General features: G+C 35.1%; 1 protein-coding gene across 2 annotated transcripts; it reads right to left on the reverse strand.

Moving 5' to 3' along the window:
- Nucleotides 1–738: 738 nt before the first annotated feature.
- LOC127786564 (DExH-box ATP-dependent RNA helicase DExH8) lies at nt 739–12,808 on the reverse strand. 2 transcript variants are annotated; one of them, XM_052314049.1, is made up of 14 exons: nt 12,421–12,808; nt 10,694–10,871; nt 8,867–9,040; nt 8,084–8,231; nt 6,696–7,010; nt 6,043–6,189; nt 5,784–5,964; nt 4,405–4,685; nt 4,206–4,316; nt 3,974–4,118; nt 3,634–3,902; nt 3,358–3,552; nt 1,479–2,012; nt 739–1,162 (listed from the first exon to the last, which is right to left on the reverse strand). In XM_052314049.1, exons 1-14 carry the CDS (start codon nt 12,590–12,592, stop codon nt 911–913), a joined length of 3,102 nt encoding a protein of 1,033 aa, XP_052170009.1. In that variant the 5' UTR covers nt 12,593–12,808; the 3' UTR covers nt 739–910. The 2 variants fall into 2 exon arrangements, with proteins under 2 accessions (XP_052170009.1, XP_052170018.1); XM_052314058.1 differs by lacking the exon at nt 12,421–12,808 and adding an exon at nt 9,851–9,915 and having other exon boundaries at nt 10,694–10,767.
- Between the last annotated feature and the right edge of the window lie 2,200 nt (nt 12,809–15,008).

Raw genomic sequence — 15,008 nt, forward strand, 5'->3', positions numbered from 1 at the left:
GATCAAGTAGAATCGTTTTATATTCAATTTTTTTTAAATTATTATTTTTGACCTTTCTAAATTGAAAGATAATATATAATAAAAAAAAAAGTCTTATATATAAGTAGAACTCTATTTCCGTTACTTTTATTAAAAAAATATTTTTTTATGTATACTATAGGAATAAAATTGATATTTTTATTTTTAATAATATTTCATTTTCTCCGTTTCCATAATTCTTCCAAACAAAAAAAAAAAATCATTTCAATCTATTCATTTTCATCCAATTCTCTTATATTCTACTATTGAAAATCTATCTTGAATACAAAGCGGGCCCACGAAAGTTGGGGGTCATGAGCCATTTAAAATTTAGAGTCCCTTTAAAAATTATAAAAATTTTATTAAAGTCCCTTTTTAATACTAAAATATTTATTATTAGAAATTTATTGAGCCCTTTTTGGATAAAAAATATTTTTAATATTAAAATATTTTTATTATTGAATTTGGTAAAAAAAATTATTAGAACCCCCTTTTAGGGGACCTTAGACATAGGCCTCATTGGCCTATGCCTTAAACCGACATACTTAGATATAGTCTTTCAAAAAGACCAAGCTAGAGCTTTAAAGGAGAATGTGTGAAAAATATTCATTATTATTATTTCTCACCAATAAGAAAAATTTTCTTTTATCTATATTTATCTCCAATAAAAAAAAAAACTATCTTTTATCTATATTCATCCATCCATCCACCATTCCCATCACAATTGCACCATTAATTAATATAGTTTAAAATATCATTACATTTAACCACCACACATAAGTTTGTTTACAATCCCAATCAAACATAAACAAACTTAAAAACCACATGTAATAAAGCGGAAGCAATCCTTCGAACAACTTTTTGAGTTCCTATATATATATATATATATATATTATTTAGAGGAAAGGTCATCGCCTGGTGGTCTGTTCCGCCGGTACCTCCGCATATGCTTGGACAGCTTAGTTGCATCCTCGCCAACAAAAACATCAGATGGAAGATTGAGGTCAAAAACATAACATACAGGCCTCGACAGCACCGTTGGTTTTTTTGCAGTCATTGTGTCCGCCACCCCACCAAAGTTTGAGTCAGCGAGTGGAAATGACTCTCTAAGGTAGAAGAAGCTCTCCCTGGCCAGCTTTTCCACCTGCAACAAGAATAACACGATGCTCGTATATCATCAACACAGCATATAATAATATGGCTAATTTGATTGTCATCAACATCGATCCTCGTCACAGTCACTACACTGTTAAGGTATTCAATAACACTCACATTTGGATGTCAAGAGAATAGGCAGGAAGGTGTTGGTGTTGGGTGATTTGTGGATCATGAAAACAACAAGAAGAATTAACAATCATTGCAAATCTAAATCCAAACCTGGATTAGCAATCCATCTATCCAATTATAGCATAAAAGGCAATTCAATGCTTTTTTCACTTGATAAAAAGACCAAGCAGTACCTGTAATTGCGCAAATCGGATATTGTTCATGGTGACGATTACTTGCATATAATGTTTGGCGTCAATCGCCCATATACGAACAGCTAGATAGGAGAAGAAGGTTTTGAGAAGATTTATGTGCTCTTCATTATATTCAGAGACGCCACCAAACGTAGGAAACCACATGACACACCCAACCACATTCCATGGGATTGGGTTGTTTCTCCCTGCTTTGGGGATGATTGTTTGGTTAGGGTGAGAAAGCCCCCAAAGAATTCTAACACCAGTTAGAGGTGGGTGGAAAACAGAACCATCTGGCAGAGACGATGTGGTTATTATTTTTGATGGATCGTAGAGACGAGAGAGACTCAAGGAGAACTGAAAATCATTGTCATCCAGTACAAGAACGCATCCATCTGGAGTTGCTGGAAACAAACTCAGTAGTGCATTAGGATCAGCACCTTCTTCTGGCAAGCACAAGCTTGGTTGATCAGATATGGAAGTTGATTGCTGCAACTGATGAGAAAAGGAACATGAATCTCCATTTCTGCAACCCTACAGATACATGTTTCAAACATTAGAAGCTGTTGAGATTACACTAAACAAGACAACTTTAAAGTAAGAAACATAAGGAGAACCAAATAAGCATAAACCAGAAGCCAAGTCTTTTTAATTAATTGCACTCACTGACACAAAGACAAACATCAAATATGCGTGTTTTGTCATGAATCCAAGTGAAATAAGACCACATAGAGATAAGAAACAACCAGACGACATGGGATTTTAATTTCAAAAATCTCAACAAAATGGCATCCTTTAAAAGATATATACAGCTTGAAACGCGAAATTTTTAAAAATACTACAATCTTTAAAAAATTTAAACAACATAATATAATTTCCAAATTAATAAACAAATTATTACCCTTCTTCTACCATGACAATCCACACTGGAAGTGGGGTCAGCATGCCAATTATAACTGGACAAAACTCGCTCTTTTGTACATAGTAACTCGCTTTTGTGAGGAGCGAGTTTTATTTTGTTAGTTGGACACACCAACACATGATGCTGACATAGAAAAATTTGTCGCGGTTTCTTAAATAGTTTCAAAACTGTAGTATTTTTTTAAATATGTTTAGAAATGGTAGTATTTTTAAAAATTTCTCAATTGAAACTGTGGGAGAGTACAAAAAACAAATGCCTCATAATGATGGTTTCTTGAAAACAAAGTGTGGGAGGGGGGTGCGGTTCTGTCAAAGATGAACTTTCCCCTATATAGAGTTCTATGTGATTTCATACATTCTCCAATATCCAGCAGCAGCAAAAATAAGTCAAATGTTTCTCTAACAACTTTGGAGTGCAGGGGAAAGTTTTGACCATCTCTGACAACTGGGTTATCAAGGCATATCATCTTTAATATTCCATTTTCACAGTCAGCACGACAGTACTCTCTACAAACTCATGTAAGAGAAACTAGTATATATGGACAAGCATAAACAGTGTGTTATACTAAAAGATTTTGTCACAAGAATTAGCCCTCTTCCAAGCCCATGAAATATTCCTCATGGTAATAGAAGCTGAACAGGTTGTCAATAACTCAAAGTTAAGACTCCAAATGCATGTAAATGCATGGGTACCACTTAGTGCTACTGCATAAGCCTCTCTAATTGGAATTAGGGAAAGATAGACTCTTCCCTGGGAAAATGACAGTTTGCAATACTATTGTTGATTAGAAGCCTGCAAAGCTGGCTGCTGTAACTTGATTGCAACCCTAAAGCAGATTAGGTATTTTTGAACAGGTCCAAAGCATCAGACACTGATCAGCAAACAAAATTGTATAACAAGGTAAAACTGCAACTCAAAGGCTGTAAGGTAGCATTTAAAGCCAAATAAAACAGATACCTGCAATGAAAAGAAGAACTTGCAGGCAGGCCCTCTTTGGTGAACTAAATGAGAAAACATGCACTCATTGCCCCTGTTGCACCTCCCTTTGACAAAAAATTTACATAGAGGAGCTTCAAGAGGTATATGAGGACCGTCGCTATCGTCATGTTCATGCCCATTGCCAGCTATGCCCTTAATATATTCAATTCTTATCTATTAAACATGATGAGCAAATGGAAAGATCAGTCAAAAATATAAAAAAACAAAAAAGACCAAGCAAACTAATTGCAGTACCTCTTTCATTATAGTTGCCAAGTTTTCAGCCACCACATTCAACTGATAGATATTGGAAGGAACAAATGGTGCAGAAATACATTTCCTCATTTCACCAAGAAGCTCAAGGTGCTCATTATCTGCGGTGAGTGAATCTATATCTCCATTTTGCTGACAAGTGAGAAGACACGCATGTTGAGGAACAAAAGGTTCATAAAACAATGGTAGGCCATCAGATGTCGCCAGAAAATCAGGTCGAAATCGATGAACTGAATTTAATATATCTTCATCTGCAGAAGAACATGCCATAAGATACAGCCAAATCATGCTTGTTTTTGAAAGGAGATTGTCAAAGTCATACATATTTCAGCAACATGTTGTAGTGATGGCTGAAGAAGATTATGGAAAGAGCACCATTGTTCTTCAGTATTGTGGAGCAATAATTCTGGAGCTTTTATATCATCAAAATGTAGAAGTTGTTTCAACCCTTCAAGACGGAACTTATCCTACACCAATTAAACGGGAGAATTTTCTATGGTATTCCAGCCGGCAACATTAAATGTTTGATCACCTTTGAGAAATACAATTTTTACCTTGTAACTCTGTTGCCAAAACTGAAATGCACAAAAGTTTGCCATAAATACCACTTCCTTTCCAGTCAGGGCATCGTCTCCAGAATAGTAGCTGTCAGTGTACTCTTTGAACTGAAGAATAATTTGATTAATTACAGAAGAGGAATTATTAAGCAATCAACTAAAATAGTGAAACTCAAAAGTTTAATCGATCTAATACCAAAATTTCCTGCCCGAAAGGGTGAAGTATAGGCTGTGGTTGGATATCCATCAATACACCAAGTAGAATGCCTTCGCGTAGCATTCCTGCTTTTCCAAACTTGAGTACAAGCACAGAAGCATCAAATGATAAGGAGAAACTAGCAAGCAAGCATCCATAGAATGTGGGCTCATACCGGGCCCTAGGAGATCTTCTCTCCAATGCATTGATATGAACAAGCAAACTCAATGCCTCTTCAAGTACTTCTGGACAAGGAGGATCAAGAGCCTTCTGCAACAAGACTAAAGCAACAAAAAAAAAAAAAAATGGCTACTAAAAATTAGGACCCTATTCTGACTCTATGCAGACTTGTTAGCAAGGGTAGAGTAATCTTGACTCAAGTACACATCTTCTTGACCTAAAAAATCATGGCATACCTACAGAAACTTTCATGAGTAATGCATTTTAGTGTCTCAAGATTACCTAGCACAAACTTCTTAAATGCTTTCAGAAAAAGGTTCGTGAGATATACCATAGACAATATTTTCATTCAAGTCGGGTCATGACTACTTGTAAATTGACAACCAAAGCAAACTGAACTTAAGGTCTGAGCAGCTCACCCATAGTGGATCCAAACCTATCTCAGTAGAAAGAGTGTTCTCAGCTATAACACAAGTTCAGACTGGGTCCAGGGAGAGATGAAGATAGTAGGCTGTGTCGTAATGAAGAAGTACTATTTCTCAAGCAACCTTCATGAACTACTCTGGCAAATGCATCCATCACGATTTTAACTCACCAAGTGTGTCCAAAAGTATGCTTTGCAAGAAAAGATATCCAGAGAATTATGTGACTAGCTTTCAAATCAGGATAGAAAAATCAAAAATATAACATGAATATATGAAAAAATGGGCTTGCATACAATAATTCGTGTCTAGATAATACCTAATATACCAAGAGGCAACTCGAGTGACTGATAATCGAGATGGAAAAATTAATACAGAAATCAAAGCCCTTGGCCAGAGGCATTGTTTCACTGCAATGTTTAACTTTTACATGCAGAAACAGTATAACTTTACAAGTTATTGATCTATAGCATGGAAATTAGTAACCAAGGCTCGTCCCCAGCTGCTTGGTTTAAGTTGGGTTGGCAAATCTTTCATTTCAAGTTAACAACTTTGGTTCAAAAGGCATTTCTAAGAGCTATTCCTTTATAAGAATTTCAAACTGTACTCAAAATTAAGTGAATCACCTTATCATCAACTTCCCATCTAAAGAGCAAGTACCATTTTTATTTTCCACTTCCCCCAATGTGATCATCCAAACAAATGAAGTGAGAAGAATTTCTTGCAGTTCCGTCAACAAGCAACAATGAAAGCAAAGCAAAACACAAACTGACATACCCTTTGGATCATTAATGGCTCTAGATTCAGCACAGCAAAGATGAAGTGCTTGTTGTCTCAGTGACAACCTCAGTATTGCTGGACGCTCATAATCCTCTAGCTGACTGAAGAATGATCTTGTGACCAATCGATAAATCTGACCATCACAAGTTCGGCCTGTTCTTCCTCTGCGCTGCTCAGCCTACAGCATATGCCCTTTTAATCATCAGAAATCAGTAAGTAAAACTCTAAATTTAGCCAGTAGTATTTCCCCACCTACCTGAGATTTAGACACCCAGACAAGCTTTGCAGATTCTGATTTCTTGTTGCTATCCCAAAATACTTGTAGAGAACGACATGAATCAATGACGAAAGCTACTTTGGGAATTGTAACTGAAGATTCTGCAATATTAGTAGCCAATATTACCTGCAACAGTAAAAATTTCAAAAACAGTCAAAATCATGCAGGGATATATGGTTTAATGCAGAAAGCTATGGGGTTCAGAAAGATTTAGAAACAACTTGAAGATTGGGATAAAAGGGAAAGAAAAAGAAAGTGATGCACAAAAACAGCCAGCCCAAACTCCATCGACAAATTTGACTGGTTCCACCACCATTTGGTGCCATTTCTTGTAGTAACCTCCTCATTGAAAAAATGAAATACAATACCTGAAACCCCATCACACAATGTTTTTTTATTGAAAAAATGGCTTTGGAGAAAAGAGCAGAAAAATGTTTACAGTTATTTTAATCAAATTGAAAGAAAATACATGTCAATAAAGGAAATATACAGTATAATCACATAGAGGAACCACTGGGTAGCTACAAAATTAGAAGCAGTGGATACCAAGTGCCTTCACTTTTCCCCTCCTTCAACTCAACAAAAACATATATGGACATATGTGTACAAAAAAAGAAAAAAAAAATGCTAACCTTGCGACGGTTTTTGCAGATTTTCATGGCCATAAGAGCTTGTTCAGTGTCAACACTGCGATGTAAAATGTGAACTTTGAAAGAAGAACTAAAAGGCTTTAAAAGGATCCACTGCTGCTCAAGGAAATGGTATGTTGGAAGGAAAACCAAAATGCTTTTTTCAATATCTGGCTCATTTTTATGAATGTACACCACCAAGTCATGTATAAGTTTGTGCATCTCAGGCATGATAACAGCACTGGAAATGAAAGGGTTTAGACCAGAACAGTATCTGAAAGACATCAAGTCTCTGTTTGATCCAAGCAATTCAGTTACCTGTTCATCCAACACTTAAAGATATAAAGATCAAAAACAGAAAAATACATATACAATGCAAGAACAAAACTATGCTGGAAGTCATCATGTGATTACATGATTCCATAAAAGTTGCTTAGCCTAATTTTAATTGTCCAAAGACTACAACTTCTGAAACAAAAGTAACTATTTCCCCCCCCCCCCCACACACCAAATGTTAGTGGATAGTAATCCAACAATAAGTACAAGCCAAAAATGCAGTTTATATGCCCTTGATAGTTGATGAAATTGGGAGCAAAAATAAGGGACATAATGGACAGCTTAACCCTAACACGAATAACCAGCATGATAAACAAATAAATTGGAATAAACAGTGTTTCCAGAAGCAAAAATAGATCAATGGCGCACCTCTATTAAACAAACCACAAATTCACTTATCACAAGGAAGAGAAACTTACATGGCCTTGAAAACTGAAGTTACCAATATCCCTTGTCAAGACTTAAAAAGAATGTCAGTAACAAAAAAAAATTTAAATGCCAATAATTAGTTTCAAAACATGTTCTGCATCAAACTGATGCTGGCGACATTCAGGATTGTATAGTTTTTTCCCCTTATTTTTTAAGCAAAGAGTTACCACTGAATATTTGAGCATTGTATTTGAACTTTAGCCCCGTTTAACTAAAGTTATGATTAGCATGATAGTGGTAAGTTTATAATTAGCAATATCTGCTCAACTCATAAATTCCAAAAATTGAAAGCAACACCCTCTACAAAGAAAGAAAGGATTAAAATTCAGAACAACAAAGTTAGCCTCTTAGAAACAGTTCATATTTGTAACCTTTATGAGATACATTACTCACCCTCATGAGATACATGACACACGTATGCTAAACTATTCTTCCTTTCACAACTTTTTGTCATTAGTTAGCTGAGAAGAAAAGCACATTACTTATGATCTTCTACTTCATGGCATAATTATAAGCAAAAATAATGCATAATAGCAAATTAATTCAAATCATCTCCCACATCCTCTTCCCAGATTATTAGTCTAATTTTCCAATCAGGCTTGTTGAATATTACATGCAAAAAATACCTGTTCAAGGTAAGACACTTTTCGCTGATATATGGTGTGCTGATCAGAGCTTGGAATTGCAAGAATCTCTACTCTCTCATCCTTGCCAAGGTCCCTGAAGTAATCTCTGTATTTTGTGATGTCAGCAGTAGCAGACATCAATACCAACCTGGAAAATTACAAAAAAAAACTTTCATATCATCAGGCAATAGATACGAGTTATAAGGGTCAAGCCTTATAGAAAATATAGCCATAGATAGAAATTATTAGAGAGCTAGAATTCATCTAGCAACCCCACCTAGTGGAATTAAAGCTTAATATGGTGTTCTCATTGTAGACTACACCATTGTGATGGGCCCTAATGGGCATAAAATCTTATTTTTTGGATCATAAATCATCAACACTTCAAGATTCTCTAACAATGATATGAAGATATGATCAATTATACCAAGGACCTGAAAGTTATGTAAATTTGTATTCCTTTGACATTATGATTTCTTTTCTTTTCACTGAGCAAAAGTTTTCAGCAGTCGTCAATAAGAGAAAACTAGGGAGAATTTTATTTGACTATAAAAGGCAAGAAAGGTAAGTCACGTATCTAATCTTGAATTAATCTAATTTGGTTCCAATCAGATCTCCATGTCTTCCCCATAAACAAGTAAGAGTTGGGGCATCCAAAAGATCTAGAATATGCAATAAGTCAAGGAATTGCTTATTCGTGGACAATTTATGAAGTCCAATAATATAAAAGGAAAAAAAAAACAAAAAGAGAATGATAAGAAAATAAGAGGAATGTATGGCAACCTCAAGTCATTGTTTTTCAGCAAAAACTGCTTCACACAAACGAGAACAAGATCAGACTCCACAGATCTTTCATGCACTTCATCGAGAATGATGGCCTTGTACTTAAGGGCATTTATCCCTTTATCCCGGATTTCATCCAGCAAAACTCCAGCAGTTTTAAAGATGATTTTGGACCTGTGATTTGTCATATATTATTGATATGATCTAGATAAAAACATAAGCAAAATTGAGAATGTGAAAATGAGACAATAGAGTGTCAAGCAAACTTATTACAAATTACAAAGAGTTAAAGCAATTTGCCTTTTGTTTCATTCAGCTTGAACGGTATTTGTATAAGAAGAAACAAATGGAAATGGGACAACCATTGTCTTAAGATCATGATGTACCTTAGATTATAATGTCTTAAGTAGAAACAAATGGAAACAAGTGGCCTTAGATTATAATGTACAAGGATATCCAAACTCATCAAGTTGTAATCAACTCTAAACTTTAGTAACTGCCTAAAGGTCAGATAACACCACCTCTCCTACTGTAACTGACCTCGGACTAGCTTCATATATAAAAAGGGCTGCCATCAGGACATTAGACCAGACCAGTAAAACATAGGCAGTTGCAATAAGTTGCTACTACAATGAGGAAGCATTATTTGCAGATATAAGAAGCAAGCTGAGAGTTTCAAACAAGCTATAGTGTATGTACAAGCAAGTCAGGTTTTAAGAAAAATGAAAGAGATAAAATAATAGAAAGCCACCAAAACAGAAAAATGATCTCAGTATTTGTTGCTTTACTCTGCAGGGACATGCAAACAAATTGGAAACATTTGATCAGTACTAAAAGCCAAGTTGTAGGTGTTTCTTATTCTAACTAATGGTATGAAACATCAATTACGCCATTAAGCTTCCTTGTTACATGGGAACAGCAGTAAACAAACATCCACCGCTTCCAAAAGTTACTTTTTGGCAGTGTTTATACACGTCCATTTACCTATATTTGCATCAGTATCCCTGGTTGCCACCCCTCCAGAAGGAAAAAAAAAAAAGTATGAATAACTGCCCTCAGTTAATGAGCCAAAAAAAAAAGAAACTACCATCAGTTGCCATAATAAAAATGAACATAAAAACAAAAACATAAAAAGAGAGCTTAAGAGAAAGACAACAGATAAAATGGCCTTGACAACAAGATCATACTGATCTTAGCATATGTCACTATGAATATGCATGGAGATACAAACAAATTGAGCACAATGTGAAGAACCAGTAAGTAGTAACATGTTGCAAGTCATTTTGTTTGGAATAAACATAATCAAACATCAACATCAAAGATAACTACCATGTGGAAACAGCAACAAGGAACATGTACTGTCTTGTGAGGTTTCCTCAAGAGATTTGATGAACCCAGATTGCACCTGTTACTACATTATTACCACCTTGCAAACAATTAATTCAGTCTTTGTAACGTCTTCCCTCTTCCATTATGATAACCTTAGAACCAATATTCTTGCAACCTTGCATGAGAAACAAACTAAGACCCAGGCACTGAAAAAACCAACAAATGCTCATCTTTGAACACAATAATAGCAACTTGAGGATTTAGTACTATTAAAAACCAGGAAAAAAAATAAAAACTTATACTATGTTAATTTTTCTGTATGAATTGAACTCAAGAACATATGGTACAGCCAATTTCATTGACTTAATCTATCTGCCATTGCTCACAAATGGGTAATTCAATAAAATGGAGTGGAAGCAAAGATAAACTTAGATATCTGACTAGTGTAAAGCTTTATCCAAAACATGGATTAAGATTCTCATTGGTAGTAAAATATACCTTTGCGATACAACCCTTGAATGACCAATATGGTAACCAACCTCATCCCCAACTTCACAGTCACGAGCCTTTGCCACCATTCTAGCAACAGCCACAACAGCAAATCTTCTGGGTTGAGTACATAATATGGGCTCCATATTTTCTTCTAAGAGAAACTGAGGTACTTGCGAACTCTTCCCTTTAAGAAAGAAAAGGAACCTTTAAATCAAATGTAATACGTTAGAAGAGACATAATATGAGGACTTGCATCAATTAATTATCTTTCACCCTCATTTCTAATCTGGAAGGTGAAGAAATGATTACTGCGAGTGTTAAAACATCGAAAATTATGCTTAGCAACAAACCAAGACAGAGAAAAGTTCAAAAGTTCAACAACACAATTGCATCTAATGGTCTGAAGCACATAAACAAATGAATGGACAAGCAAGGGCATCAATTAATAGAAGTATTATTACATGGGATTAAATGAAGTAATTGCCCACAACTCTTGACCATCACCACCGCCCCCCCCCCCCCTCCCCCCCCGCCCCCGACAACAGCATTGTGCTTTCTGTAATTTTGGATTCTGCTTAACCAACAAGAAACAGCATAACCATGACTTAGTAGAGCCATAAGACTTAGCAAAGTTAAGTCTTTCTTTCCTGTCATTAAACATTAGAAACTACATAAAATAAGTGGCTGTTTAGTCACAAAAAAAATTCCAGTTTCTTATTTCCAATTGTCTACTTCATCTCTAATTTTCCTTTTGCACAGAAAATTTATAAAATCCGTTGTATGGAGAACTATTTCCTTATCTTGAAAACTGAAAACAGAAGTGTTGAAAATGGTTATACAAAATATATGTTCAATATCCTATTCTTGATAATATTGTTATAATATTAAAATAATATAATTATACTATTATTAAAATTAAAATTATCTACACGATGTTTACGAAATTGCTAATTTTATATTCTTAGTGATATTAATTTATTAATAATATTATTAGATTAGAATTATGAAATAAATTAGATTGACAATATCATAAAATTAATCTTACCAATACAATATTTATGATATTACTAACATGAAAATATTAATGATAATCATTAATAATATTGATTCTAAATGTTAAAATTCTCTATATTTTTTAAAAATTTAGAACACTGGTAGTGTTATTGTTAATATTTTTACTACTTATTTTTTTATATTAAAATATGATAATGTTATTAATTGTAGTCAATTTTTAAATCATAATACATAGAATAATAGATTATTTATTATTAACAAAACTTTCTACCTATTGATATTGCTGATATTTCTATATTCTAATAATAATAATAAGTGACAGCAACATAGATTTGCAAATTTGAAAAACTGATTTTTCTCTGCTTTCTATTTGAAAATTTTCTCACGAACTCAATTTCCAACATTTTTTTTTTTTTTTTGGTAAACAAAAAAATAGGGCATATTTCTACAGCTGAACAGCCCTAAGCTTTCTTCCCCGATTGCTCCTGCAGTCCCGCTGCAGTTCCATAAGCGAAAAACGAAGGATAACTTTTGTTGCTCTTAAATCAGTTCCATAAGCAACAAACAGAGTATCGGGGAAACAATTAAGAAAATACGAGGCCATTCCAGCACTCAAATCGATCAGATATAAAAAACCGTCAAATCTACTAAAATTTAAAAACACACAATCGATGAAAGGCGATTGACAAGCAGTAAAAGGCGGAGAGAATATGCAATACCACAGCCAGTTTCACCGACGATCAGAGTGACGCGATTCTCTTTTATCTTCTCGACAATCTTCTCTCTCAGCGCCACAACAGGAAGGTTGCAGAAGTTCGTCTCCGAGGACGAAGCAAATTCACACAGATGCGACGAGTTACTGGACGAACCGAGAGAAGACGACGACGCCATGCCCGAACCCTCGCCCTTCGCTCTCGCTCTGCGCTCTCGCTCCCGTCGCGATATCGAGAGAAAGAAAATATGGAGTTCAGTTGGAAGAAGCGGTGATAAAACTCTCCCGCTTACACTTCTTTTTGCTCGCTTCGCTCACTCTCCTGACTTTATTTGACCAAACAGGGGGTGGGATCACCGCTTATGGACGCAAAGCGACGGGCGCGGTACAGCTACGCGCCTTCAATCTCGCCAGGCTCGACACGTTCTGAGCATGCAACGCCCTCGTGACGTCGCTTGTGCAACGTATCCGGATGGCGTGTCTTCACGACTCGGCTTGTCCGCTAGCACCCAAGCTCGATCCGTTTGGTTAACGGGCCGGGTCCCAATACGGCCCTCAGCCCCTACTAAAGCAGCTTGGGCCTTCAACTTTTATTTTTAAATTCCTAAATATCATATTTACATAAATAAACTTAAAATTTTAAATGCCACTTGATTATTTATTTGAATTTTTAAATGCAATTCAAATATCAAAACATAAGATAAAAATTATTTTCTACTCTGAAATATTAAACATAATACATTAGCCTATGTATTCTCAATTGCCTAACTATCAAACCAAACTTCAATGGGTAATTTATATATTAAAAAAAATCAATGATTAACTCAAGTGGAATTGTTGGGTGGGTCAATAGAGTAGGCACGGTCAGACTAAGAATGCATAACAGGAGATGGAACCGTTGGCTGGTGATTGGGTGATCAAATGTGATCTTCAGTGAAAGTCGGCCATTTGTGTTCGTCGATTGGACAACTAATGAGAATACAAGGAAAGCGATAATCAAGAAACAATATTGATTGAAGATTTAGGGCTAGCGTTTTCCGACATTGCATGACCCAATGGTGGGGTTGATGAACACGAGCAAAAGTTGTGATCCAAGGCGAGGAAGAACTAATAGACACAAGTAAGATAATTAGTTCAAATTATCGAAATTGGCTAGGAATACACTAACGGGTGATGAACAACTCGCGCCATGGCAGAAGGCACACGTTTGAAGCAACTTGAGTCCCACGTGGAGGCTTTGGAGTTTGGTATGGTGCGCATGCAAGAAGACATGGTGTCCATGAAGAATCAAAGTCAGGAAGACATGGCTGCCCATTTGGAAGATATGGCGACCTTAAGGGATAGGGTACGAGAGCTCAAAAAGAGGGCTAAGAATGAGCAAACTCCTATTAATAGAAGATTGACAACATATTTAACATGTTATCTACCTTGTCACAATTTTAATTACTGGATGTCTTCTTTTCAAGATTGAAACCAAAATCAATCTTGGGCAGGGACGAAATTCTATCTAAGGTTGAAAGGGCTAAGGATGGCAAAGGATAAGGTTGCATAGGAACAAGAAACCCATAGTGGAGGTCCGACTTCTTTGAGTGTTGGCCATATCTTCGCACCTTGATTGAAAATTCTAATATTTGAGAGGGTGAAGTCAATATGGTAACGGTTCTTTGAATTGTATCGGATTGGAGAATAGCAAAATATGATTATGGCTGCGACATATCTCAGTGACATTAAAGACTCCTAGTACCAAAGTTGGAAGCAATCGGAGGGTTGAGATACAAATTTTTAATTTAAAAAATTCATTATTTATCATGTTGTTGAGCATTGGTATCTTGATCTTTTAGATTTTTACATCCAATGTTATCTTGTAAGTTCCTAATTTATCTTGTAGTAGCCCTAATAATTTTTTACTAAAAAATAAATATTTTAGCAATGAGATCTCAATTCAGAGCCACATCGACGCACACATATACAAGTTTATTTGGTGCTAATTTCAACCCATGTTCCTTAAGCAAGCACCTTTTTATGGTGTAATGAATCTTCTTCTAATTATTAAAATTTCCTCTTTCAACATTTGTATTTTTAAAAAAACAAAACTTTTGTAGTGAAAAATGTCCGTAATAGTTTATTTTTTTCTACATAGAATGTTATAATTATAAGTTAAAAATTTGAACTTGTCACAGCCTTAACGTTCAACCCTCATGCAATGCTCCATCCCCCTAACCATTGAGGGGCAGAGTTATTCTTACCGTTTAAATGACGAACAATGATCACACCAATAGGCATCATAGAGCAATTGTACACATGCACTCATTACAATATATACATATATATATTAATCATATAGGAAAAATATATAAATACCCTGTTTAGTAGTGTTTGTTAAAATAAGTCAGGTAAAACTCTATTAATATAATTTATCTATAAAGTTCAAGATAAATTATCCGAATGCAAGAAGGGATAAATTTATTTTTAAAATTTTAGATAAATATAATAAAAAATATTTTTATTCGAGATGATTTCTATATTTATTTTTGTCGATTTATATCTTAGTTAAAAAGTACTATTTTAGTATACAATTACCTCGTGTAATAAGGA

This window comes from Diospyros lotus, chromosome 1, assembly GCF_014633365.1.
Source record: "Diospyros lotus cultivar Yz01 chromosome 1, ASM1463336v1, whole genome shotgun sequence".
NCBI lineage: Eukaryota > Viridiplantae > Streptophyta > Magnoliopsida > Ericales > Ebenaceae > Diospyros > Diospyros lotus.

Coding starts and splice junctions, on each gene's coding strand:
- LOC127786564 (XM_052314049.1), bottom strand. CDS start 12,592: ATGGCGTCGTCGTCTTCTCTCGGTTCGTCCAGTAACTCGTCGCATCTG. Junction 10,872..12,420: donor CGTCGGTGAAACTGGCTGTG/GTATTGCATATT, acceptor TCTTTCTTAAAG/GGAAGAGTTCGCAAGTACCT. Junction 9,041..10,693: donor TCAAGGGTTGTATCGCAAAG/GTATATTTTACT, acceptor GACAAATCACAG/GTCCAAAATCATCTTTAAAA.